The sequence below is a fragment of the Sparus aurata genome, chromosome 11 (genome assembly GCF_900880675.1).
Source record: "Sparus aurata chromosome 11, fSpaAur1.1, whole genome shotgun sequence".
Taxonomy (NCBI): Eukaryota; Metazoa; Chordata; class Actinopteri; order Spariformes; family Sparidae; genus Sparus; species Sparus aurata.
The window spans coordinates 3719456-3746636 of record NC_044197.1 but is presented as its reverse complement, the minus strand read 5'-3'; the positions used below and the strand labels follow the sequence as shown (position 1 = coordinate 3746636).

At 43.8% G+C, this 27181-nt stretch overlaps 2 protein-coding genes across 5 annotated transcripts in view; one reads left to right on the top strand and one right to left on the bottom strand.

Moving 5' to 3' along the window:
• The window catches only part of tbl1xr1a (TBL1X/Y related 1a), a 39142-nt gene extending 17963 nt beyond the window's left edge, over nucleotides 1–21179 (top strand). For 2 of the 3 annotated variants that reach the window (XM_030432214.1, XM_030432213.1), the window contains 14 exons: nucleotides 9117–9218; nucleotides 12067–12212; nucleotides 12295–12520; nucleotides 12703–12835; nucleotides 13357–13498; nucleotides 14176–14239; nucleotides 14506–14603; nucleotides 14712–14772; nucleotides 14865–14986; nucleotides 15234–15308; nucleotides 15471–15598; nucleotides 15807–15972; nucleotides 16504–16605; nucleotides 16802–21179. In XM_030432214.1, coding sequence (XP_030288074.1) covers nucleotides 9161–9218; nucleotides 12067–12212; nucleotides 12295–12520; nucleotides 12703–12835; nucleotides 13357–13498; nucleotides 14176–14239; nucleotides 14506–14603; nucleotides 14712–14772; nucleotides 14865–14986; nucleotides 15234–15308; nucleotides 15471–15598; nucleotides 15807–15972; nucleotides 16504–16605; nucleotides 16802–16828 — 1548 coding nt within the window. In that variant the 5' untranslated portion in view covers nucleotides 9117–9160 and the 3' untranslated portion in view covers nucleotides 16829–21179. Of the gene's footprint in view, nucleotides 1–4905; nucleotides 5040–9116; nucleotides 9219–12066; nucleotides 12213–12294; nucleotides 12521–12702; nucleotides 12836–13356; nucleotides 13499–14175; nucleotides 14240–14505; nucleotides 14604–14711; nucleotides 14773–14864; nucleotides 14987–15233; nucleotides 15309–15470; nucleotides 15599–15806; nucleotides 15973–16503; nucleotides 16606–16801 lie in introns of those variants that run through there. The other variant, XM_030432215.1, reaches the window with a different exon arrangement.
• Nucleotides 21180–21238: 59 nt separating this feature from the next.
• Nucleotides 21239–27181, bottom strand: part of LOC115590789 (uncharacterized) — a 77580-nt gene continuing 71637 nt past the window's right edge. For both annotated transcript variants that reach the window (XM_030432211.1, XM_030432212.1), the window contains 5 exons: nucleotides 25837–25951; nucleotides 25162–25264; nucleotides 24192–24261; nucleotides 23956–24059; nucleotides 21239–22806 (listed from right to left, as the gene is read on the bottom strand). In XM_030432211.1, the coding sequence (XP_030288071.1) occupies nucleotides 22596–22806; nucleotides 23956–24059; nucleotides 24192–24261; nucleotides 25162–25264; nucleotides 25837–25951 (603 nt within the window). In that variant the 3' untranslated portion in view covers nucleotides 21239–22595. The remainder of the gene's footprint in view (nucleotides 22807–23955; nucleotides 24060–24191; nucleotides 24262–25161; nucleotides 25265–25836; nucleotides 25952–27181) is intronic.

The following is a 27181-nucleotide window of genomic DNA, read 5'->3' as shown; positions in this document are numbered from 1 at the left end:
TCTCACACAGGTAACGGAGTTTACCACGTTTTACTCGAGCCGATGACTCCTGCCTCACTCTCACCCACCCACAGTCGCCTAATACTCGCAGCTGTCAATAAATTGGCTCATCCTGTTTGTCTGTCACACCACCTCCACTTCCTCGTTCTGTTCCTGGAAATAGATGCTTGTCTGGTTCTTAGGTAAGGGTATGCGGATTAACGGCTTACTACAATAAAACCACTCCAAACAACTAAAACAAGGTTTTAATCTGGGATGTAGAAACACTGAATGGAATAAATTCATCAGCCAGTCTCCCTCCAGGATTTAACTTTCCCCCCCAAACTAAATTTTCTGATTTGACAACAGCTTTTTTCATGAAATAGAAATTGCGGTGCATGTTGCAATGTTTTGGCCGATATTTTGCAATGACGTTGCGGGAGGAAGTTAAAATTGTGTAAATACTTGTGTGTTTTTTTTTTGTATAATCCTAGACACATGCTTTCCAAATCATCTTTGATCTCATTACTAATCCAACTACATTAAGGTTGCACACCACAGACTTGTGTTCAGTGAAGAACACTTATCAGAATATCAGGGGATTTCTCTGCACAGTCTCAAACTGTAATGTTTGTTGGTGAATGTGAGCCGTATGTTTTATTTCTGCATCTTCACAACCAGAAACCACAGACATGAGTGACGTACGTGTACGGCACGACATTTTGTATCAGGGGGCTGCTGCGATTGGTGAAACTGGCAGGAAACTACGATGATCGGTCGAATAGTTTAATGGAAAATTGACAGCTGAATTTACTTTAATCTGGAGAAAACAAAACTGTGTTTCTCTCAGATTAATCTAAAATCAGCAACATCACAAGATTTAACATGTTAACACTGGTAGAACATGTTCTCTCTCAACTAATGCTTTGGTGATTTACACCATTCCCTCATGATTCACAGCATGATGATATTTTCTGTCATGTCGCAGTCGAGCTTTCTGTCAGCTGATGCTCCTGAGTAAGTTAACGTGTTGATGACTATGATGTCCCTTTTTCTTGATTGTTTGACTGCAGAGATGCATCTCACTGTTAGCTGTTGTACTCCTGTATCATAATGGTTTTCTTGCATGTCTGCTCACAACTGTTTTGCTGAAGTCAGTGTGCAGTTCACTCCCACTATTTGAACTGCAAAGCAAGCCGCAACTAGGACTTGTTCTCGTTCTGTGCAGTGAATTTGACCTTCTCAAGAGATTCTTTAAGCGCTTGGGATTCTGATCTAGACGACGTCTCCTAATCCAAGCCAGCACGGGAACTTGCAATGAGATAACCACCACTGACCCACGGCATTCAGATGGACACGAGCTGCCTAGAGCAGGTTTAACCGCCCGTCAAGCGAGGCTAGTTGGCAAGGCCCGCATCCTACCATCTGTCACCGACAGACAGCTAGCCTCCCTGACCTCACATAGGCCATGTGAGGAAGAGCCGGGCTTGCCAATGCAATCTGTCACTCCAAGAAACCAGTAACCCCGGAGAGGGGGAGGGGAGAGCCTCATGCAGATTGGAGTTCATATTTGTTGTCATTGCATCTTACACAACTACACGGTGGGATTTAGAAAAAGCAATGGATTGAAAGCATCTAAACAATCTTTCCTCTTTTATGTATGTCAAGTGGCTTCAGCTGTAGCAGATGCTGAGTAAAGTGACATCACCTGAGGACATTTTCCAGAGTTAGTGCAGTTAAAAGCTTCAAAGTATTTGTTTCCATACATGCAGCAGCACTCCTCATGACCTAAAATAACTGCTATGCATCAGAGCTGTGGAGTTTCCCTTGAACAATAACACCAACAACCTTATGGCCTTTTCAGAATTAGTAATAACGTCGTAACCGTAGATATATTTTCATAGTACAAGCCCGTGTTTGGCACATTTGCGGCTCTCTGTTGGGAGGATGGTAGCCTCAGCCGTGGATTGCTGCAGGCTCACAGTAAACCATCCCTGGCTTTTGTTCATAGCGCTGTGGCAACAGTGTAAGTGTGAATCTATTTTTCATGTGTGACTCTGACTGGGGGCACGACAATTGGAGGCATTCTACAGTGAGAGACTATGAAAAATATGAGCCCCAACTCATCCCATCCCCCCACTGCCTGAATTTCTTTCCTACCGCTTTTCTGAAAATAGACCCAAACCGCCAGGTCTCTGACGGAGCCTTTAAATAGGAATGAGCCCCATTTCCACCTGCAGAGTCGACTCGGTGCAGCAGCCATCACAGCCTGGGTCGGCTTTAAGGATTGATGCAGCAATGTGTTCAAAGAACACGAAACCGACATGGTGGATATTATTATCACAGACTGGGAGGGACAAAAGAACACATGATGCAGTGAGACACATCAGTGTGGGGTGGCAGTTAGTGAGTTTCCTCAGCTAGAGTTTCAGGGCATGCACCTGCCGTTTAAAGAGGCCCGTTTGCACACCAGCCCCGTAGCATTGACATAATAATGTGCTCAGACTCTTACGGCAAACGCAGCCGCTTCTTTTGTCGACATAAGAAATGCCTTCCTGTTATTTTAAGATAAAAGCCACCCACATACCACCGCAAATACTTCGAAATAGTTCACTGAGAAAAGTAAAAGTAACCGTGCCGTAAAATCCCAGAGTGCTGTACTGTGCAAACAGCACTGACACGACACTCTGTTTACATAATATGGCAGTGAGCGTAATGCTGTGAAGCTGCGATTTATTTACTTTATTGTATGGATTCGACACGGGTGGGGCTGGTGCACATGTGAAGCAAAGGCAAACGAATGATGGAAATATCATGGAAACAGCACAATGGAGGTGCACAGCAGAGTGGTGCGTAACTAGTTTATGAAATAAAGGTGAAAGACACAAACGCATGCATATCTGAAGTTATACAGGACGAGTTAGCCAGGCTAGGCTAAGGCTAATTAGAGCAGTATATGTCCATGAAAGGCTGCGTGATATATCTGATATCTTGTGATGTGATGTAAGTTTTGTCTTCCTCACGTTAAAGGCTGCAGTATTGAGATGTATTGTTTATCGTGATGTATCTTAAAGTGCTGTGATATTATGTTAAAGTGAAACTCTCGCCACAATGCAACCCAGGCTGTTTTCGTCAATGTATATGAGTCAAACCTCGTGTAAAAGCATAATTACAACGAAAGAGGCACTTTTAAGATTTACCATATTCCCGTTTTTCGGGTCAAACTCATTTTCTACGGGCAAATTAGCGATAACATCAAAATCTCTATTTTTAAAACACTAAGAAGGCTCGACACAACATGAAACTTTTGCTCGTAATATTTTTGAACAACTCACCGCCGTCATGGCTTTTAACTCTCCTCCATGTTACGTTGTATTCTGGGTTCGATACTTCTCAGCTGCCATGATGCGATCGAACAAGCTATGGCTAAGGTGAGTTGCTCAAAAACGTTCTTTTTAGTAAACTCTGTGAACACAAACAATGTTCTCAATGCTCGTGTTCATGTGTAGAGACCCTGGTGATGCTACCAGCAAAGTTTCATGTTGTGTCGAGCCTTCTTACTGTTTTAAAAATAGAGATTTGGATGCTATCGTAAAAGTGCCCGTAGAAATTTAGTTTGACCCGAAGAACGAAAATACGGTAAATCTTAAAAGTGCCTCTTTTGTCGTAATAATGCTTTTACATGAAGGTTTGACTCGTATTCAATCACAAAAAAAGCCTAGGTTGCATTCTGGCGAGAGTTTCACTTTAAGGCCACATCACCCTCCCTTAATTAACCTTAACTAGACGGTGCGACGTCATAAAACACAAAGAGAGAAGCGAGTTATTGTGCTGCACGATCCTCATATAATCAGTCTGATAAGTAGACTGATAAGCGGTCGTGTTTCTGAAGAGTGAATGACGGGGTGTGTCGCTACATCACGTACATTGCACAATGTACTTGTCCATGAGGACTCAGCAGATTTGCAGTTTATTTTGCAGTGGCTGTAAGTTGTGTAGGAATTTGACTGTGTGTTGCCGTGAAAGCCCAAAGCTGGCGTTGTTATAAGCACACATACGTGACTTCATACAGATAAATGACTCGCAGGAATTTGTCTCATTGTTCGTGTAGCCTGCACGGTTTGATTTGGAGACCTGCAGTCGTCTGCGTGTACAGGCGAGCGAAACGAGCGCCCCTTCAAAGAAAACAAAAAGTGTGGCAGGCAGTTGGGCTCTAACGTCTGTGCAAGCAGCGTTTTATCACTCATTTCTCGCTAACAAAGAAAAAAACGCCACGGTGAATATTGATCGATACTCGGTTGAATGTGTTTTGACAGCGAGCGGCGCATTACTGCATATTTGATAAGGTGTTGTTATATTAGATCGCACCTCTTTGACTGAGCTAAAGCCTTTTGATTGGATGTCTCATTAGCCTGCGTTTGACTCGATGAATGATGCATGCCAGCTGATAACCTAAGGCAAATATGATTCACTCAGTGATATTGATTTCATATTGTGAGGGACGCCGCCTCCCCCCCTCGCTCTCATCAATATAGATTCAGTGTTGCTCTGTCAGGAAGCACGCCACCACACGTAGGAAACAGGTTATGTGTGCTGCATGTGTTTAATTGTCATGTCCAGATTCTTTTTTTTCCTCCCCTTTTGGTGTTGATTGATTGTCTCTCTCCCTCCCTTCCTCCCTCATTGAGCTGTGACTTGATTTAAGGTTTACTGTACAGGCCGGTACGCCACCGGCAGCAGTCACAAGGGGAGGGAGAGGGAGAGAACGAGAGAGAGGAGGGAGGAGGAGGGAAGAAACGCAGAGACAGAGATTCCCTTCTCCTCTCCCATCCCCCCCTTCTGTTCTCCCACACTGTCAACACAGATGATCCTGGCTGCAGATGGCGGCTCCACAGCGCCACTGCAGTGGGATGGTGGTGGAAGGGAACTGCAGCTCTCTGTTTACAAACCTGTGGTCCTCCTCGGGCAGCGCTGCTGTCAGATGGGATTTGATCAGAGGGTCTTAGTGATCTGTGACTCAACAGTCCGCGGGTTTTCATTTCAACTAACCACAACAGCAGGTGATTTTACTTTACTCTTTCTCTGCTTCCCATCTTGTTTGAAGTGTAGTATTCAAATTAGCTGCTGTTGTGTTTGGTTTCAAATCAATTCCTGCATGCTCCACAGCCATGGACCATTTAGAAAACTAAAGATGTACCGCTACAGAGCGTTTGTTATGACTGATGTCTAAATTAATATGCAAAGTATCGGTGTAATGTAATGTAATGTAGTTCATTTGTATTAATCTGCTGTAAAGGTGACGCACACGTGAGACAGATTACAGATAAATCGCACAATTTAACTATACCTTTAATTGCCACTGTTATTCATTTGAAGCAGTAAGAGCATTTAAAGGTGAACAAGACAAACACGTGTTGCGTTTTACTTTGAAGCGCAGTGATTGGTTGAGGGGAAGAGCGACTGATTTAAAGCTGAGGTTGGTAAGATTGGAACGAAACCCTCCGAAAGTATCAGGGCCTTCTTTTCAAAACACACCAACTGGACGTGTTAGCGGCTAATCGCTACGTTCAACAAGCTCTCTCAAGTCTGCTGTTATTATTATTCCTGATTTGTGACATGTATTCAATCAGGTGTGGGCGGGACATCGAGTTGGACCACAGAATTGTGACAACAGAAAGAAAGCGGCAGCTACATCTAAACTAATGTGACCCTAACCCCTATTTTATTTATTGCTGATCTGATAAATGATCCTCAATCTGTGTGATCTGTTGCACCCCTAATCCAGAGTTATATCACAGTATGTGTCAGATTTAGCCTCTAATATTTGTTTTTCTTAAACCAGGACAAGAATATTCTGTCCTGAGCTAAACTTCTGTTCACTTCCCTGTTTGAAGGCAGCAGTTGTTACAATGGAAACGGCTCAAATAAGCTCGCTCCATTTGACTCCTTCCGACGAATACTGATTTGATCGTCGATTACCACGGCAACAGTGAAGGCTTTCCAAGCATTCGGGACAGCCCCACAGGAAGCATTGTAATTCTGGAGTTTACTTGTAATCATTTGGTGAAATGTGAGGATGTTGATCTCAGACTTTCATCTCGCAGGGCCGTGAATTAAGAGTTTAAAAGGACGAGTTAAAAAAATCAAAACAGCCACGTTTGTGTGTGGGATTGAACTTTTCTAAGAGTTTAGTTTCTATTCGTGTTTTTGTATTCAAGTGCATCATGTGGAAATAATTCTAACCTAGTTTCTTTTTGATGGATGATCATAAATGTGACACCATGAACTGCAGCCTCAGGAATAATTAAATGAATAAATGATTCACTGACACAATTTTCAACCATCACTGAACTTTCATCAGTTCACAGGTGTTCATGTTTCTGTTCACTCTGTGTATTTAATGCCTGTACAGGTGTGACTACACCTGTGTAGATGTGGTCTGGAGTCTTGCGTAGTTTGTTTGTACTTGGCTGCAGTATTTTCTACAGTGACGCTCATATTTATATGCGCCATAAACACGCAGTAACCACAAAGTGCAGGGGTGTGTTGCACGGTTAAAAGTTAGCAGCTGAAATGTTTGCAGCGTGAAACTGCTGTGAATCAGAACCGAGAGCAAACCAAACAGCTGCTTCCGGTTAATTATAGACCTAATTTAGCGTACGGTATGTCAGCAGTGGCAGCGTTTCATTGGCTTCTTGCAACTACTCACTGGAAAAATCACAAAATGTTGCCGGTTAGCATTGAGCTGCTCTTCTTGCAGTGTTTTTTTAAATGGGATTAAGTTGCTACTTGCTGAGCATCTAACCCCGCTGACAGTCGTCTCTATGGGGAACTCAGTCGTCTCTCACCACAGACAAAAGGTCCAGACTCAGATAAGCATCTCTGAGCCGGCATGCCAGAAAACAACATCACCTCTTCTTCTGCTGTCTAGGCCACAGACTTGTTGCACGTCTCCTGGGTCAAGGACGGATCCCTAAACAGCTCAGCCGTGGCAGCAAAACTCTCTTGTGAAGGTGATGCAACTGGCTCTGATGCCTGCGTCTCTTCTTGTGAAGTGCGCTGCTGCCGTCGTGGCTTTGACTTCACCGTAAAACTCATGTCGGTGGTCGCAGGAGTAGAGACACGCGGGCGCTCTGTTGCTGCACACAATGCCACATGTGTGTTGTGTAATTACATCCTGTTTGCTGTTGCAGTGACCAGCTTCCCCTCAGCTTTACATTAAAGATTCATCACGTCGTCTCTGCTAATCACCTGGCGAAACTACACAAGATAATTAAATACATTTGGTCAGGAGGAGCGGGTGATGTGTGTTAATGTCTGATCCTGTCTTACTTCCTGGTTCCCCCTCTGAGTTTGACATTCTGCAGTGTTAGGGCCACAGGTCACGTTAATGTTTGTCCGTGCCAGACAAAGAAAATCTAACATCCTGGGAAATGAAATGTAAGCCAGTGCTCACAGGACCCCGGAGAGAGTTTCATCCACTTAAATGCCGTTAAATGCACAGAAAGTCGCCTTCTCCTGGGAGAGAGAGGGGGGGGGAGGGGGGCTGCAGACGCTGAGCTCCAGGCATTACATGGCTGATTATTCTCAGGGGAAATGGGCTTTGAGCTGGTCCTTATTTGGACTCCGCTCTCTGGCTCTCAGTCAGCTTTGTAAAGTCGTGGTTCCCAACCATCTGAGTTCATGAAACCACAGACAATAGCAGCGTAGACTCATGATCCCCTGACATGTGCTCGGCTGCACAAACATAAGAAGTCACACCGCGGGAGGCGTTACGGTCCTGGAGACTTCTTCCCCATTTCTCAGTTGAGTAGCTTGCAAACACAAATTAGTGTATTCAATGATTTATGAGTGGTCAGGCGGAGGAGAAGCAGCCTCGGTATAAAAGCAGAGAGCAGCGAAAGTGCCGCGGGAGGAAATATTCAGTCCGTGCACCGACTGAACTGCTGCACCACCAGCATACACACAGCGAGTTTGTGTGGTAAAGTGCATCAATGCGTGTTGGACTAATTGTACTTCCAGGCAAGACAACTGCAACTATGTGGAAACACCAGCTAACCTGAAACTTAAAGTTAATCACCTGTAATCTGCCTCAGCGGTCCTCTACACAGTGGACTGTACGTCATTCCCTCCCAAGAGTTGCATTAAAAGTGATTTCACACATTTTATCATCCATCTGACCCCAGCTGGCACATTCAAACGTTGGTATTGTGGCTACACAGGGTGGCAAAGATGTTGTTGAGGTCTGATGGTCGTATTTAGTTGGATCTGAATGCTGATCACGTAGCATTTGCACATATAAATGGACTTAAAATACAGTCTTTTTTATCTTGAATTGAGTTGTGGTTGGATCTTGAGACGGAAAGATTGTAGGTCGAGCTGACCATGATGTGTTGGTGGCTCCATTAGCGGGACTGAGACAGACAACAGCCACACTTTAAAAAAGAAAAGCGAGGGGTTTGGGTGACGAGTTAAGTCAGTTTGAGTGAAAAATAATAGTCTATGAGCGTCGCCAGCTGCACAGGCATGTTATTAATAATTCCCTGAGAGACAGGGTGTCACAGCTCCAGAAAGTGATCGTAGCGATGCTGATTTTATCTTCAGTAGTGACGATCATGAGGTCACCAGGAATGTGTGCTTGTTTGTGTTTGGTTAGCCAACACCGTTCCTCGCTGGTCGACATTCCAGCGAGAGTTGAAACGGGTTCAAACGTCTCTGTGAGAGCTCGCTGAGTTGGTCAACCGTCTGTCGAACTAACTGCTCTTTAATACCGAATGGAATCGTGTTTGAAATGTATATTCATCTGATGTTTGTGTGTGGTAGAATATGGATATTTGAGGGTATGACTGATGTAGTTTAGTACGTCTGTCACAAACCTTAAACTAGGTGAGGTCAACGTTTATCTCAGCAGCAGTTCAGTAGAGAAATAATCTTGTGTTTTAGCTGTAATTCAAAAAGTATAACACCAGAGTACTTTGACAACACTGCAGGCACTTCTGTTGGAACCCCTGCAGCCTCATTCAGACCGTCTTTATCATTCCGCGGTGTCGGTCGTGTGTGTTGAGCAGTCGTGTTAATGAGTGTTTCCCTTCACTGACGATTCTCTCTCTCTCTCTCTCCCTCTGTGTGTTTTCCAGGCTCGGTGTGTGCGTGCTGACCTCATGGTGTAACAGGAATAAAGATGAGCATTAGCAGTGATGAGGTCAACTTCCTGGTCTACAGATACCTACAGGAGTCAGGTATCGTCTCAGCGCCTTTTTAAAATGTCACAAGATAAACAATATATTTTCTTTCTTTTGCTTTCTTACAAATCCGGTTTTTACATCTGATGTCATTCTGTTTTCATGATGTCAACAAACATTCTTAGTCTTTTCAACCAACACCACTGATTAGAAGATGAACGTGAGCAGGACGGTTTCCTCTGTTGTTGCTTGTAGTTGCTGGTGTTTCCAGCAGAAACCTGCGAGCTGCAAGTCAGTTTGTTAAGTCAACTCTGACTGCTTTGTGTACACAACAGAGTGTGTGTGTCTGTGTGTGTGTGGGTCAGCTTGTTGTTTGAAAGGCACGATGCGGGGAAGAGAGGAAGTTGAGGGAAGAACGACAGCATACACACAAGTGTTTGTGGATCAGCTGGATGAACAGCACAGCCTGTCAGCAAGTGTGCGTACAGTTCTCCTCCGTCAGTCAGTCTGAGACAGTGATTCACTACCGAATCAATCATAGATGGTAAACAGTCTGTATTTACTCAGAGAACTGGGCTAAAGGTTGTACCGAGAGTTTCCGCCATGTTAAGTATTGACTTGGACAAATAGGAGTACATTTGTATTGGGCTGGATGAACTGTGGTGCTCTGCAGACCGGACAGACTTTACATACTCGCTTTGTGGAAGGAAATGTAGGTGTGACAATGAGGTTTATCCGACTATAGTGAGCCACGTCGAGCTCCGTATCTCTGCTGGCGCTGGTCCACTGCTACATGTGTGTGTCAGCGAAGGATTTAACGCCCTGTTACTTTCCTTCCTGCCCCATATCAGTTTTATTACGCAACATATTTGATAAGGCACAGATGGCTCGTGTGTTTCACAAATTCCTGTCACTGGTGGTGTTCTCGTGTTTCATGCTGACACCAGTCTGGCAGAAATGAAAATGATGTACAATCAGCAGACAAAGAGAGAGAGAGATTTATATATTTGTGTTAAATGATGTAATATCTGTAGATTACAGGACGGAGCTGTGGGCGGGACATGTTAATGAATTCGTGCGTGTTTCACAGCTGGTGCAGTTACAGTAGACGAGTGTCTTTTGACTGATATGAACGTTTACATTCATGGAAATGTCTTGATTATAAGATGTGACTATAGAAGGCTAACAGGAATAATAAGGCTAATTGTTGATTGTTAATTTTCTGGCCTTGTCTGGACAGTAAAGCTGTAGATTACAGATGGAAATACTTGTTTATGAATCACACATCTGTATAGACAACCAGCTACAGCTGCTCACATGCTTGTTCTCTTCGTGTGTTCCTGGAGGAAACTACTCGATGCCACATGTTAGCTTGTTGTCCCATTGTTGTGTTGCTGCTGCTGACGTGTTTACTGACTCCTGAACCTGTAACATCCTCACACCGGCCCTCTGCTGCCCCTACGGTTCATGTGCATGTTGCATCTTGAGGACGAGAATCGTTAATTTCCGGGGACGCTTTTAAACGGACGCCAACCATCACGTGTACCTGAATCCATTTTTAAATGTTCTCCAGATTTTAGGATGTTTTCATGCCAAATTTTGCAGAGATCCACACATTTGACCAATAGGTGAGACTCTGAACCTTAAAGTGAAACTCCTGCAAAATGCAACCTAGGCTTTTTTTGTGAATGTACCCGAGTCAAACCTTCGTGTAAAATCATAATTACAACGAAAGAGGCACTTTTAAGATTCGCCATATTTTCGTTTTCAGGTCAAACTCATTTTCAATGGGAGTGCTACGGGCACTTTTTACGATAGCATCAAAATCTCTATTTTTAAAAACAGTAAGAAGTCTCGACACAACATGAAACGTTGCTCGTAGTATCACCAGGGTCTCTACACATGAACACGAGCATTGAGAACATTGTTTGTGTACACAGAGTTTACTAAAAAGAAGGTTTTTGAACAACTCACGTTAGCAGTAGCTTGTTCCGCTCGCCGCCGTCCTGCCAGTGGAGAAGTGTCGATCTCAGAATGCGACCTAACATGGACGAGCCTCGGTTAGATTTTTGGAGAGTTTCACTTTAAGATGAGCCATGTGGTTGAGGTCAAACCAGGTAATAGAGTCTTATAAAGCCTTTTACAGAAGCTCTGAGTTGCAAGGGAGAAATGTTTTTTTCTGGTGCTCCGCGCAAAAATTATATAATTTTTTTTCATGTGTCAAAGTGGAAAAAAAAAATTAGCATGAAGAAATTACGCCACATTTTTTTCTGTAACACTCATTTTGACCACAAGAGGCTGAAGCGCAATTAAAGTTTGATGAAATGAATGACAGTGAAACTAATAATAGTGAAATTAATTTCACATTATGTGTAAACTAATGTCTCTAATGTTTAATTTCTACAGTCTTACTTTAACCTCCTCTGTGGTGCCAGTTTCCTGACAGTCGTTCGTACGCAGCCTCTAGTGGTCAGAATGAGTATTACAGAAATAAACGCTCCGAAAAATTTGCCTTCATTTCCTTGCGACAATTTTTATTTTACTTTAACACTCGACTTAAGTATCTTGTTGTCTTCAATCTGCACAAAAAAAACCTTCAAAAATGTTTAGATAAATTCTTACCTGCCCCTCCAGGCTTCCGTAGATTTGTTGCCAGAAGCTCAGTGAAATCTCAACACTGAGAATTTAAATAGTACAAACGTTCTCTTACCTCAAAAAGAAACATGGTGGTGAATTTAAGACATGTCAGAGCAGAATTGTGGCAGCAGTGATGAAAACAGAACATGTGCTCTTTTAATAAATCATGGGAAAGTGTACGAGGGGAATATGATTTCCTGTGATTTAAAGTATGTCGTTACGTTCTGCTGCTCAAAATATCTTCTCCTCTCCCTCCCTCCCTCTGCAGGGTTCTCCCACTCAGCGTTCACGTTCGGTATAGAGAGTCACATCAGCCAGTCCAACATCAATGGTGCTCTGGTTCCCCCTGCTGCCCTCATCAGCATCATCCAGAAGGGCCTGCAGTACGTCGAGGCTGAAGTCAGCATCAATGAGGTGGGACGAGAACCAGACGACAGATCCCGTCTCCCCCTCTCCTCTGTTTCCTCTCTAACTGGTTGTTTCTGCCACTCTACAGGACGGCACATTATTTGACGGGCGGCCCATAGAGTCTCTGTCCCTGATCGACGCGGTGATGCCTGATGTGGTTCAGACGAGGCAGCAGGCCTACCGGGACAAGATGGCCCAGCAGCAGGCCGCCGCTTCAGCACCGGCATCGGCCACCGGAGGCAGCATCGCCGGCAACGCCAAGAACGGAGAGAACACTGCCAACGGGGAGGAGAACGGAGCCCACGCCTTAGCTAGTGAGTAACATTTTTACAAATAGAAGAGCACGTGCAGCGACGGGTCGCTAACGGACACGACGACGAGACTTCTCACTACTCGAGCATCTGACAGAACGGTTGATGACGATGTATTTCCTGGTTCTTCCTGGCTTGTTAACTTGACCTGTCGTCCTCGCTGTGTGTCTCCCGTCAAAACTCAGACAACCACGCAGACCTGATGGAGGTGGATGGAGATGTGGAGATCCCTCAGAACAAGGCCATGGTCCTGAGAGGCCACGAGTCGGAGGTCTTCATCTGTGCCTGGAACCCCGTCAGTGACCTGCTGGCATCGGGGTTAGTCGCCTTCTCTTCTGACACTTGACTCTTGCTTTCTGTTTAGATCAAACTGTTAAACTCTACTTAAGTTCCTTAAGTTCTCAGTTCCCTGCCTAAAGGTTTCCCCGCTGGACTTGACTTGTAGACGTTGTGGTTCATGGTCGGCATCAGAACCTCAGAAAGCAGCTTCTTTCCTCAGACTCCTGAACTCTTACAACTTACTTTTCCTTTAACAACAGCGTGATATTGATATCAGATCGTATTTCTTGTTACAAATCTAACATGTCGTCCTGCTGACTTGCACAATCACTGCGTCCTCGTGCCCACATGTTGCCCCACCGATGAAAAAAGAAACTTGCTGACGAACGACTTTAAAGAGGAACCTGTGTCCTGTGGATGTTGTGGGTTTTTGGTGCGTTCTTCTGGTTTAACAGGAAGGTCAAGTATCAGTAACATGTTTGTCTGTGTGTGTGTGTGTGTCTGTGTGTGTCTGTCTCTGTGTCTGTGTGTGTGTGTGTGTGTGTGTGTGTGTGTCTCAGGTCCGGTGATTCGACGGCTCGTATCTGGAACCTGAGTGAGAACAGTACAAGCAGCTCCACACAGCTGGTCCTGAGACACTGCATACGAGAGGGAGGGCAGGACGTCCCCAGCAACAAAGATGTCACCTCACTAGACTGGAATGTAAGCACACACACACACACACACACACACACACACACACACACACACACTGGTCAAAGTTGTGGGGATGGTATTAATAAGGCCGTGTCATGTATCATCCTGCTGCCTCACTGTCAGAGTTAGACGTGGTTTTATCATAACATCATTATGGTGTTATGATGATTTCCCCCGTGCTGCGTGTGCAGTCCTGCAGACAGCAGACGGGCACATTACAACAAACACCTCAGCAGAGAAACTCTCTGAACATAACTGTCGGTGATGTCTCACAGTGGACGAGAATCAGTGAGTGAAATTTTCCTTCAGTTCAGCCAGTGGATTTCAAACCTGAGCCAACAGCAGAGGCAAAACTTTCCTGGAACGCGTCCACGCTGATGGAAAACACACACACACACACACACACACACACACACACACACACACACACACACACACACACACACACACGACCTCTCTGCTGATAGCAGCTGAATCACAGCAAAACAGTTCATTCAGCCTCGACAGCATCAGACAGAAAGGTGTTCAAACTGGCCTGTCATCACCTGGCTGACACACTCTTACACTCTCTCTCTCTCTCTCTCTCTCTCTCTCTCTCTCTCTCTCTCTCTCCTCTCTCTCTCCCTCTCTCTCTCCTCCTCTCTCTCTCTCTCTCTCTCTCTCTCTCTCTCTCTCTCTGGCAGAGCGAGGGCACGCTGTTAGCAACGGGCTCCTACGACGGCTTTGCCAGAATATGGACGAAGGACGGTGAGACGACTCGATCTCATTAGACAGAAGCATGAAGTTAGCCTGCAGCATGAGCGTGTATCTGATGCAGCTGTTTGTATATTAGATAATGGAAAACCCAAATAATGATTGTGCTGCTGAACCTCTTGATGTGCTTGAATCTTTGAACAGCACTGCCATCTAGAGGCAGGTTAGCTTACCGCAGCCTGAAACCAGTGTGTCAGGGTCACTGTATACTGCGTGTGGAGGTGAAACTTACAGATTGTGTTCATGTTTGTGCTCCACAGGAAACCTGGCCAGCACACTGGGCCAACACAAAGGTCCCATCTTTGCCCTCAAGTGGAATAAAAAAGGCAATTTTATCCTCAGTGCAGGAGTAGACAAGGTAAACCAACCAACACGATGCCTAACTCGAACCCGTGTTGCATGTAGCTCGTGAGTAAATGGATCAAGCTGATGTTCTGTAACTGTACATGTTTGTGTGTCCCGGCAGACAACAATCATTTGGGACGCTCATACAGGAGAAGCCAAACAGCAGTTTCCCTTCCACTCAGGTACAAAACACCGAATGTTGTGATGTTTTTACACGGTTGTAATGTCTTCCAGTACTTACAGATCTCTCTGTCCGTCCGTCTTCCTCCCACAGCTCCAGCACTAGACGTGGATTGGCAGAGCAACAACACGTTCGCTTCCTGTAGTACAGACATGTGTATCCACGTCTGTAAACTAGGACAGGACCGACCCATTAAAACATTCCAGGGACACACAGTAAGTGTTTTTCTCTTGTTTGTGTTTGTTTGTATTGACCGATGTGTAATGTTATAAAGGCCCAGAGCATCAGTTCATATGGACGTTTGGTTTAATGAGCGTATGTTGAAGCATCGTGGAACGTTTAACATTTTTGGGCATTTAGGTGCTTAATTACAAAACATGGACTCAACACGAACACGCTGCGTAGACGGAACAAGGAAGGCGTCAGTGTTTGTGCTCATGCCGTCGTCTTCTTTCTCTCCAGAATGAAGTAAATGCAATCAAGTGGGATCCCACAGGGAACCTGCTCGCCTCCTGCTCAGACGACATGACGTTGAAGGTGAGCTGAGATTATTCGTATCGTGTGTTGAGCGTTTAGAGTTCTCTGCTCTTCTTCTGCTTTTTATAGAAGAAGCCCTCACAAAAATAATGTCGTTGTCAGGAGGCAGGACGTCTTTTAAAAAAGTGTTTGTTTTGTTTTGTTTGATTTGTTTTTTGACAGATTTGGAGTATGAAGCAGGACTCGTGCGTCCATGACCTGCAGGCCCACAGTAAAGAAATCTACACCATCAAATGGAGTCCCACCGGCCCTGGAACCAACAATCCCAGCGCTAACCTCATGCTAGCCAGGTGAGCATTACAAAGAAACAAAGAAAGAAATTCAGTGCGACGTTAAAGCTCGTGTTCAGTGCACACCATGTTGTAGTTTAACTTTAACTTTCCCTTCTTTAGCCTGTTTGTTTAAAGTTTTATGACACAATCTGACAACTTCTGCCTTCAATATTTGAATCAAGCTAAACCTTTCTAACCACGCGTGTCGCCGTCTCCTCCTCCACAGTGCATCGTTCGACTCCACGGTCCGTCTCTGGGACGTGGAGAGAGGCATCTGTATCCACACGCTGACCAAACACCAGGAGCCGGTCTACAGCGTGGCTTTCAGTCCTGACGGTCGGCATCTGGCCAGCGGCTCCTTTGACAAATGCGTGCACATCTGGAATACACAGGTGAGGAGGGGAAGGGGGGAGGGGACAGTACGTACGTGACCTGCACACCTCAGAACAGTGTGAACACTCTGCTGTGGTGGAGATCTTTGGATCAGTCTGCAGCTTCATATTATTAGTTTTTAAGACCAGTTATGTTGTAAATGGTAAATGAGAACATAAAGCTGTGATTCACTGCAAAAAAGTGGTCAGATTTTTTATTATCTAACATGTTTATACAGTTTCTTTTGTCATCAACTGTTGACAAAAGTGGTTGACGTTTCCTTTTAGCATCATTTAGCATCGTGTTTTGGTTTTGCCTGAAACAAAAGTGAGCGTGTTGCAAAAAGTACATGTATGTGAAATATGAGTGTGGACAGACACGTGACTGCTGCCCCCCAGTGGCCAAACAAATCAGTTACAGCAGTGGTGAAAGGCTCATTGTGTTTGTTTTGGTCTGAGTTGTTATACAGCACAGAAACAAATAGAGATTTCCACATTGTAATCCTGTTTTTTTTAATCAGTACCGTGACTCTCTCTCTGCTTCTGTCTCAGACGGGCGCTTTAGTCCACAGTTACAGAGGGACGGGGGGAATCTTCGAGGTTTGCTGGAACGCAGCGGGGGACAAAGTGGGAGCCAGCGCATCAGACGGATCTGTAAGTGTTCACAGGACTGATCAGAGGGTTTGTTAGCATCAGTATGACACTCACATCAGCTACAATGAGCCTGAAACGAGTGAAAACAGAAGGTTTTTTTCATCTTTAACGCCTGATTTTCAGTGTTCACGCCATGATCCACCATGAAAGCTGTTTTTCAGCCTCACACATGAACCCCTCTGCTCCTCTGTCCCAGGTGTGTGTACTAGACCTTCGGAAATAGTGCTGCTGTTTGTTGGAAGCCATGGACCGACCATGAATGTGTACATAGCCAAATGACTGTCCCTGCCTGCCCTGCGTACTGCTCACGCTTACGACTACGGCCCCGCCCACCGACAGACAGGAAGCAGGAAACAGGAACAGGAAGCAAAAAAGCACCCGACACAGCAGGTCCAGACGCAGGGATGAACAAGATGGACGGACGGACAAGACAGACAGACAGACAGACAGACGGGCGGGCGGGCGGATGGAAGCGCCCCTCTCTATCTGTGCAGACTCTTCCAGAGATGCAGAAGGGACGCAGTGAAAAAAAGAAAAAACTTGATAAGACAAAAAAAAAAAAAAAAGTTACAGATCCGTATATGTACCAAAATTTGGAAGCTATTTTGCTTTTTTTGATCTTTAAACCCCCCCCCCATGCTCATCGTCATCAAAATGAAAAACAATGAAAAAAGTGTTGATCTTTGTTACTAGTTGGATCTCATTGTGCAGACATATCAACTTCTCCACCATACGATAGGATGGCACTTAGTTTTTTTTAAATTTCAGATCTCTTGTTTCAATGTTTTTATATTTTTTATCTGTGGGGGAGGGGGGGAGGGGGCGGGGCTTGTCGAGGTCAGAGTTTTAATTAATCGGAGAAGTACACACACACACACACACACACACACACACCAAACAGCTCTCACAAACGGTGTCCTCGTCTTGATTTCAGACGAACGCGGCTTTTGTTCTTTCATGTGTTTTCAGTCGAGCTTCTGCAGTCGTCACACGGTTCAAACCTCCAGATGCAGTAATAACCCACGTGTGTTTTTCTTTGGACTCCCCGTGTTCACCCACCTGCCAACAGGTGTTCACATGACGGAACATCTAGATGCTTTAAAACAGCTCCTCTGTGCACTATTTGATCTAGATGTTTTTTTGTTTTCAGTTCTTCTTTCTGCAGCAGCAGGTCTCGTCTCGGATTACATCCTGTAACTCAGCCAGTAGGATCCAAGCAAATCTTTTGACCTTTTTACAAATTTGGCATCCCAAGTTTTACAGAGTTTACCCGTCAGTTTGATTCACCCTCAAATCATCAGTGTGGTGCTGGACAAGCTACTCAACCCACTTCAGATCTCTGCAGATTCTGGAGGCAGAATTAAACTGCACGAGTCAAATCGTGCGTTTCTTCTGCATTCCGCAGAGATAAACTTTGCTGAACTTTGCTGCAAATTTCGTGACAGTAAGGAGATTTGAGGACATTTGGCCTGACTGTTGAGCTCAGCTCTGTTGCAGCATTCACACATTGTTCCAGTTAAATTACATCTTTTTATTGTGATAAATATTCGGGAATATTTTGTAAGTTTTGCCCACTCAGCTGATCGTAATTGTGTGAACAGTCTGGAGGATATCGTCGTGAACACGGCGTTAAAAGACAGTCCGGCTGTGTCTGACATCACTCCCTCATTAGCTGTTTGATATTACAGATGTTAACTTGGTCACTCGAGCACAGTGGTGCTCAAACTCTTAAAAACTGGACCACGTGTCAACAGGCCAAAAGAAGAACGGTTATTAATGGTGCCATATATAAGAATCTTACTTGAAAACAACCAAAAAATCACCAAAATAATCTACGAAATGTCAAGAAAAAAACAGTTTTGATGTTATGACATCTGTGTTGTTGCAAACGTATTTACTGAAGCTAGCATGCTAACCAGTTAGCTTGTCAGTCCAAAGCTACAGAACATGTTGTGTATCCACCAACAGCACTAGCTACATGGCTAACAGATCTAACTAGCTAGCAGCAGTTAACAGAGTTCAACATGTGCTAACACCTTTTAAAGATGCAAAATGGTGTGTCGGATCCCAAATTCCCTTGATTGGCTGACTTATGGAAAACGATTAACAATTAGCGATTTATGAACAGCAAATATATATTTTTAAATTCTCTTAAAAATATTTGTAAAGATTCAAATCGAACGTTAAGGCGGGTTAGTGTTGGTGTTGTGTTGCAACAGGACTCGTAGTAGCTTTTATATTTCAGTGTGGAAATCTTAGCGCGCTCTACGTAGCACACACTTCACACTGTGACGTAAGACGGTCAAATGAAATGACAGCGAGAACATTTAATGCACTATACAGGGAGTGATGTCTGACACGGCCTCGGTCTGGAAGCATTAAGCTAGCTGTGATAGCGCCAACTTCAAAATGGCCGTTTCTGTGAGGCTGCCTGGTTATTTCTTCCATCATCTAATTGCTGAGTAATGAATGAATGGGTCACTTTTTTAATCGCCACTGATTTCTTTATAAATTGAATTTCGACCTTTGAAAAATAACAGAAAATAAAAAAAAAGGTGCGATATGTAAGAATTGTAGTTCAAATCATTCAACAAATGAACATTATCAATTGAAATGTGAAGAATTAAGAGTTTTGACTCTCTGTGTTGAGTTGAAGAGGTATTTACTGAAGTTAGCATGCTAACCAGCTAGCCTCAGGGCTAGAAAACCTTTTTTCTCCAAGCATTTTCAAAGCTAGCTGCACTGCTAACTGAGCTAACAGTAGCCACAGTCATGGATGAATATTAAGAACAATTCTTACACATTGCACCTTTAATAACTCCACAGCAGCTCTGCCTCCAGAACCTGTACAGCTGAAATCTGTAACACAACCAGCCGTGTTTCTCAGGCTGCTGCTGAAAGTGTTCAAAAACTACATTGTCAATCTCAGAAATGCAGCCGATGAAGATATTTTCCCCACTGTTGGATCTTACTGGCTGATCCAGAACCAGAAACGTTGAAGCAATATGTGGACATCTGTCACGTCTGTGTTCTCGTCATCATGTGGAAGAACAACGACGCTGTTTGTAACCCTGCTGACGTTTTTAAAAAAGGAACAAAACAAACCAGACGGTCAGATGTTGAAGTCCTGGTGAATTTAAAACAATCAAAAGCGCAGAAGAAGTCACCCGCTGTGTATCTGAACTCGTCGCCCTCGCTCACCTTCACCGGCTCACGATTCTGTCCTGACGACACGTTTTATACTCTTTTAAAAGACAAATTTAAAGTTACATTTTTGTAATTTCTTTGTAGATTTGAAGAAAAAAAAGACAAAACAAAAATGTGAATCGATGATTTATTGGGCAGTGTTAATTTACATGTTCTATCAATTTTAAAGTTTTTTTGATTTCTTTTGTTACTTTGATGCAAACAGTTAAAAGGTTGAGCCTGTGATGTAAAAGCTTACTGGGCTGAGCTGTCATTCTGAAGGCACCTTCACTGGGAAGAGTTTTTTTTTTTTCTTCCTAGAAGTAAATTACCACTAAATTTGTCTGTTTTTTAATAAAGAAATGTTTTACTTTTTTTTTTTTTTTTTCTTTTCTTTTGCTTGAATCTTTTTGGGACGTTTGGTCTCAGAAAATGACTTTTCCCCTGAAGAACCTCTTGGCTCAAACACTCACACACACACACACACACACACACACACGACGGTTTAAAAAAGAAAGAAGGAAGTCTTTAAATTGAATAAAAATTGTAATTTTTCAATCAAGCCAAGACTCAAGGGAATTATTCTGGTTCCCCCCTTTTTTTTTCTCCATCGCTGTAATCGGGAGTTCCAGATGTTCAGATGTTTGGTGGAGACAGCTGTTCTGGAGTCAGGTGGAATCTCATTGGTTGATAACGGGAGTCAAGATTTGTGTATAAATTGTTGACGCACAACGGAACATTTCTGAGAGCAGAAAGTTGTATTTTTTTAAGAGAAACTGAGGATAATTTGAATTGAAAAGACAAAATAATCCATCCTCTCTCTGTGTGGTTCTCTCTGATTTCCTGCTGTGATCTCTCTCGCTCTCAGATCGTGATGGGAGAATCGAAACACGCTATAAAAAAGTCATGTACACGTATGAATATCTTTTCTGTACTGGAAAAAGTCAAATTGAACCTCTGAGTCTGGAGCCAAAGACTCAGGTCTGATTGGAAAGACTAATTAAATCCTCCATAATCGTCACGATTTGGCCAGAAAAAGTCAAGTAATTACCAAATATCTGCCTGCAAAACCATTCAGAGACAACTGTACGACTACAGATCAGCTTTATTTCCTCCTGTTTCTTCTGTTATTAATTGGAGATTTCTACTAATTGACTTTCCTGTATTTGAAGCACTTGAGCCAACAGTTGTGATGATTGGATTGGTGTGTTCATGCCGTCCTCAGAGCGTCGTGTCCGAGCCCGGCAGCGTCTTCTCTCCCGCGGGGTCTCCAACCTTTGTTCTTTTTCTTTTTGGTTTTTTTTCTGCAACTCGCATCACATCGATCTGTTATCATTTCAGTCAGATCAGTGGAACAAAAGTCCAGAATAAAATATATTTTGATAAGAGTCTGGAGTTTTTATTTGTGAGTGTGTGAAGTGGAGTCAGAAGAACTCAAGACAAGAAGAAAAATAATGAATCCGTGTTTAATTCAGGTCAAAACAAAGAATAACGGCTTTAGTAAAGCTTGAACCTCCCTCATGCTTTCTGTGTACATGAAGCTAAAGAGGCGCTTCATCGTCACTGCATGTTTGCAAAGTTGAGCGGCGTAATGATTTATTATGTTTAAGATGTGAAAGCAAAAAATGAGACGGAGGCTAAATGTTGGTGAGAAGGAAATACTTTGTTATTCATCAGAGCTGCAGAGGTTCCTTACTTTTGCTAACTTCTAACATCAAAGTTCGTCTGGTGTTGGAAGGAGAACTAAGCTAAACAACGCTGCTCTGATTTGTGAACATGCAGTTTGACAGTCGCTGTCATAATATACGTGTTTCAGCCACGACGTTAAAAACAACTGACAGGTGATGTTACTCCTTTGCATCGTGTGGATGAGAAGTGTTAATGGTCTCTGGAGTCTAATTATAGATCCATAAACAGCTTTTCTTAATCTTAAATCAATATTTCCTCAGTCAGCGCTGCCTGACGGATCAAATGATCAGAGTCGATGGCAGAAAACTGAGATTAAACCAAACAGCATTTAACTTCTGGTTCATCTTCACAGTGACAGATGATGAAGATGATGAAGAGGATGAAGGTGTCGGTCCCGTTAGCGACTTCTTAATAAATTACTCGAACAGTTAAATTGGCTAATTTCATATTTTACATACTATAAAGCAGAAGTGAATATAATTATATACACTTTCATTCACACTTTATCCTCTGCAGAGTTCATTATAATACTCCAGCCTACTGTATATGTGATTAAATAGCATTTCAGTCAAACTTGTATATTAACAGCTGTACAGCACCGGGGACCAGATGCATTAAACTCTGTACATTCAGTGTCTCATCGGGTTTATGAAGCTGTAACGTGGTTCTGTTCTATAAATATCTAAAGAACAAACCTGAACATGAAACCAAGTTGAGTTGAGTTTCTCCCCCCCGAACACACGCTGCTACAGACATTTCTTAAAAAGAAATATGTCAATCTATTTTTTTACTGGCCTGTGAATTATGTTGTGCTTACGTCTCGTCCGCACACATCTGGCCCCTGGTGGGAAAAATCCTCTGGCACCCAAAATGTTCCCAGTTAATTGGGAATATTAAATATATATATATATAAAAAAGGAAAAAGAATTACAGCTTGCATGCGCAGGGAGGCCGCTGGAGTTCAAGAAGACAAAGAAAAGAGTGCAAAGGCATTCAAGCAACAATGAAAACGCTTGTCTTTAAAATATTCTACCTGTATCAGCAGCTTGATGAGTATGAATACAATATAAAAGCACTTTGATAAGCTTCTGATTTTTTTTTGGCGATTTGAGGAATCAGAGCAGGACGGACAGATTGGCTGCCGTGAAGTTCTCGGTCAGGTTGTGGACGTGTGCTTCCAGGCCGTGGCTGTACAGGTGCAGGTAGTGAGCCACGTCCGCCAGCGTCTGCAGCACGTCGTAGGTGACCGCAAACAGGAAGTAGCAGGGCAGCAGCCAGCTGAGGCTGAAGACGCAGTCGCCGACCGGCAGCGGGACGGCCAGGTGCCTGAGAGGACCAGAGAGACGCAACAGTTCAATCTGTGCAGCACAAGTTTGTTTTTTAATCTTAAAGCTGACTGACCTGCCGTGCAGCCCGACAGCCAAACTCACAGAACTGGATTTACAACTATAGTGAAGAACAGACGAACCACAAAACTCTGACAGTATCTCCACTTTCTTTATAAAACTGTACGTGATGCAGGAAACAGAACTTTCATTGGGATTTGTGCATTAATACAATCCAAACAAGTCAAATTTAAGACTTTTTAAGACCTTTTTGAACTAAATTTAAGACCTACAGGAAGAACAAGAAAGTAAGGAAAAATTCGGTCCCTGAACTACTTTCAAAAATCACCAACTTTTTACATCTAAATCTGTTAACAACGGTGTTCAAAATCCAAAGCAGCTCCGCTTTCAACGTCTGAGTCGAGCCAATGATGGTTTGAATGTCGACTGAATGTAAAGCAGCAGAGGCGGCGCAGAGTTCTGGTCGAGCAGAACTGGATGAACTTGGACTGGTTACTGGTGACAAAGACATACAGGAGTGTGTGATAGTGTGACTTCGCTGAAGACTTTTAGAAGCTAACTGGTGTTTTTCTGATTTTGTGTGTGACACCGAGATTTTGTGTGTGACACCGAGTGTCCAAGATGAGGGTCGTTTTGCAGAGCGTGCACTGCGCTTCAGATTCATTATTTTACGCCTTTTAACCAACTGAATCTGGTTGTTCAAGCCAACACATGTTAAATTTACACTTTCCCATATATGTAGCAGATTCTGCTGTTGAAGTCTTTCCAGAACAGACGAAGTGTGCAGTGATAACTTCCAATCAGGCTGTTGGCAAAATATCACTTACGTTCCGGATACTTCAGACAGAAGAACAACAACACATGGAGCTGACTGTGAATCTCAACAACACGTTTCCCCCAAAACCAAACGAAAAAAAGGTGACGATGGAAGCGGTAAATGAACGTACATATTTAAAACCCAACTAAATGTAATTTAAGACCTATGTTCAATATATGGATGTATTTAAGAATTTTTAAGGCCTAAAATTGTCAAATTTGAGACTTTTTAAGACTTTTTAAGACCCCACAGAAACCCTGTATTAGGAATTTATTAGAAACCAAACAAATACTCCTGAAGTGTTTCACTCACTGGAATCTGTCCTCTCTGGCTTCTCTCAGCATGATGAAGACAAACAGGCCGACTTCAGTGTTGAGCGAGAACGACACGACTTTGTCCAACATGACGATAAAACCCTGAAGAGACGGGAGGAAAACCTCATCATTCATCATCATCAGCGATCTTCATTTACTTCAATCATCACCACTAATGTGTGTGTGTGTGTGTGTGTGCGTGTGTGTGTGTGTGTGTGTGTGTGTGTTATTTACCCTGGGATCACACATTGATACGATAAAAATGATAGTAAATCCAAGCAGCGACATGAATCCTTTGGCCAAGCTGGAGGACAGAGAGAAAGAAAGAAAGAGGAGAAGATGAGAGGAGCTTTAAATCAACTTACAAAGTCAAAGTAAACATCTGAAAACTGTTTCAGGTGAATTATACGTCACGCACACGGATAGAAAAGACACGGCGGGTTAAATAATTTCACCAGGACGGCCAGAAACAGGCGGCAGAGAAGCTGAAGCAGCCAACAGTAAACAGAGGGTGAAATAGGTTTCGGACGGCTTTTGGTGAAATATGGTGCGAGCGCAGTGAAACAGTGACAGTCTGGAGCCGGGAGGGAAGTCCCTCAGCAGTGTAATACACATTTTATGTTTGCTTTAAACTCAAATTTATGACAAGACAGTAACATTTGTCAAAGAAGTAATAACTTTGGCTGCAGCGTGATGTGATTTGTGGAATAACTGGCGGTGGTTTAAGAAAACGTCTCTGGACTGTTTTCGAAGCTCTTTTAGTTCAAACTTTTGGGGTTTCTGGTCGCTCGGGCTTCTGTGGGCTGATTGAAGAGCTTTTCTGAACACCATGTACCGCCGTCATGTACAGTTTTTTGGCCTCAGCACTTAATTGAGTAGCACTGGAGAGGAAAAGATTTCGGGGGCTGGAAAAGAAAATAACCTCTCAGTGTGACGACGCCGGTGGAGACGTGAGCTGGAGTTCTGTCTTTGTAGGAAGCGTTTGTGTGGCGAGAGACGAGAAACGGGTCCAGATAAAATCCAGAGATGATTTAATTCACTTCCTTTTACACTGTAACGTCTGATCCGTCCGATTCTGTCCCATCAGCATCACCTCATATCGTCGGGTCGCACTTTTTCTTGTGCCTGTGCTGTGACACGTTCTGACAAATGTGAGCCATGGAACCAAACACTCAGCTTCTCTGATCTCCTGTTTCACTCTCACCTCCTCGCAGAGCAGATGTGCTGTTTGTTTGGCAGGTTTCTCTCCCAGGCTTTGGACAGCCACTCCAGCCTGCTGCTCCACAGCGCCGTCACCAGGCCGTCGACTGAGAGAAACACAGTGAAAACACAACACGTCAGACCCGATGCTCCAAGATATACACCAATATTTTCTGTAAAAATGTGTTTAATCACTCTCTTGCTGGCAGAAGGTACCTAAATTTGATGGACGGACTCTGTGCATGGCTGCTCGTTATACGACTTCACCTAACTTCCTCCTTTTACTGCTGTAATAATTACAACGGCCAACAGAGGTCGCAGAGATCGGGACGAGCGACGGCATAAACCAAGAATAAACACTGGAGCTTCCATTCCAAAAGGGAAACCTCTGATGATAGAGAAATAATCAATGCTGTTGTGAACGAGTTCATATTTAGAAAATGAGTTTCTCGTGCATGAGGGCCATCGTAACTTCTGGAGCTTCGTCAACGTCTTCGAAAAGGGAGCATCACTAGCATCACTGCTAGATGCTGCTAAATATATTACACACTGTAACTTTAAATATTGAAATTCTCTGAAGGACAATGCCCACAAGCAGCTGCAATAACACTAGCAATGTTCTCTTGATTCTAATTGTCTCTGCGACAACAACATGTGAATGGTAACTGAGGAAACTTACTGGTGTGTTTCATGGCAGATCCCATCACCAGGAAGGAGACGCTGACACTGATGGCGATGAAGACCTGGATCAGCTCAGCCACCCAGGAGTACGCCCTGTAACGTTCATTAATAATCTACATGTGATGGTGGGGATGGGGGTGATGGATGTTGGTGGATTGGGACAATGGGGACACACGAGGAAGAAGGGAGGCATATTTTTTGGTTTGCGTTTTGTTGAGCCACAGATGTGTGTTGCTGTGAAGATCATTTTTAACGGCGCTCTCGTCACGCTCTGATCTGTCGGTCTCCTCAGAACACTTTCACTGGTTATCTCCGTCTTTGATGGGTGAAATCAGCACTTTGCGTGGGATGAAAACGTGCAGAGACTCGTCCCTCCACGAGTAAAACATTTAGCTGTCATGACAGACGCAATTAACTCGGGTCACATCACTAATTGCACCGGTGGGTCCGGCGCTCCTCTCTCTTTGTGAGTTCAGCTAATTGTTACATAAAAATCTTGCCTCAGCCGGCTTTTATGCTCCCGAGCTATATTAATTTTAAAGGAGCTGAGCCTGGCCCGCTCCGTTGTACAATTTTTGACTACCAATTACTGTGTCAGCCCGGCCCGGCCGGGCCCGGCCCAGCCAGCCGCTACAGCTAATTGCTGCACGTTTCTATTAGCAACCCAGGAAGCTGTTAGCAGGGTAAAAAAGTTTCCTGTGTAATTGAATCGAATTTGTTTGATCTAAACACAGGCTGAGCTCACAACACACAATTATCTGGCTCTGCATGAGGCTTTCTAACACACAAATTACACTGTACCACGGCTTTACATGTGAGTGTTTGCAGTGTTTGCTGGCACTACATACCAAATTAACACAACACAACAAAGACTGGGACGTCAACAAAGATCCAAGTGGATCAGCACTGCCAATAGTATGAAGGGCCGGTGCTGAATTGGTGCTGGCTCCATCGAAATATTCATCCGCTCCAGGAGAAATGGTTCTGCTATATTATGATAAACGCTAACAACGTTGTAGAACACTAGCTGGCATTTTCAAGTTAACTGTCCCCCAGTGTTGGCGAAACCTCTGGCGCCAGGAAAACTTTGTTTGTCCAGATTTAGACTGTTGGTATCAGCCTGCCATTGGCCGATTCTCCTGATTTCCACCATCTGAGTCATGTTTTCAAATCCCGATCTCTATGGGACGCAACAACAACCTCACAGCTAGCAACCTACATGCTGAAAATGACAACATTAAAACCCCCCCATGGTTTAACGCCAACCAACACGATTGTGCCATGGCCTTACTGTATGTTACTTAGTTTAGTAAGTAGCAGCTGAATACACTATTATAAAAATG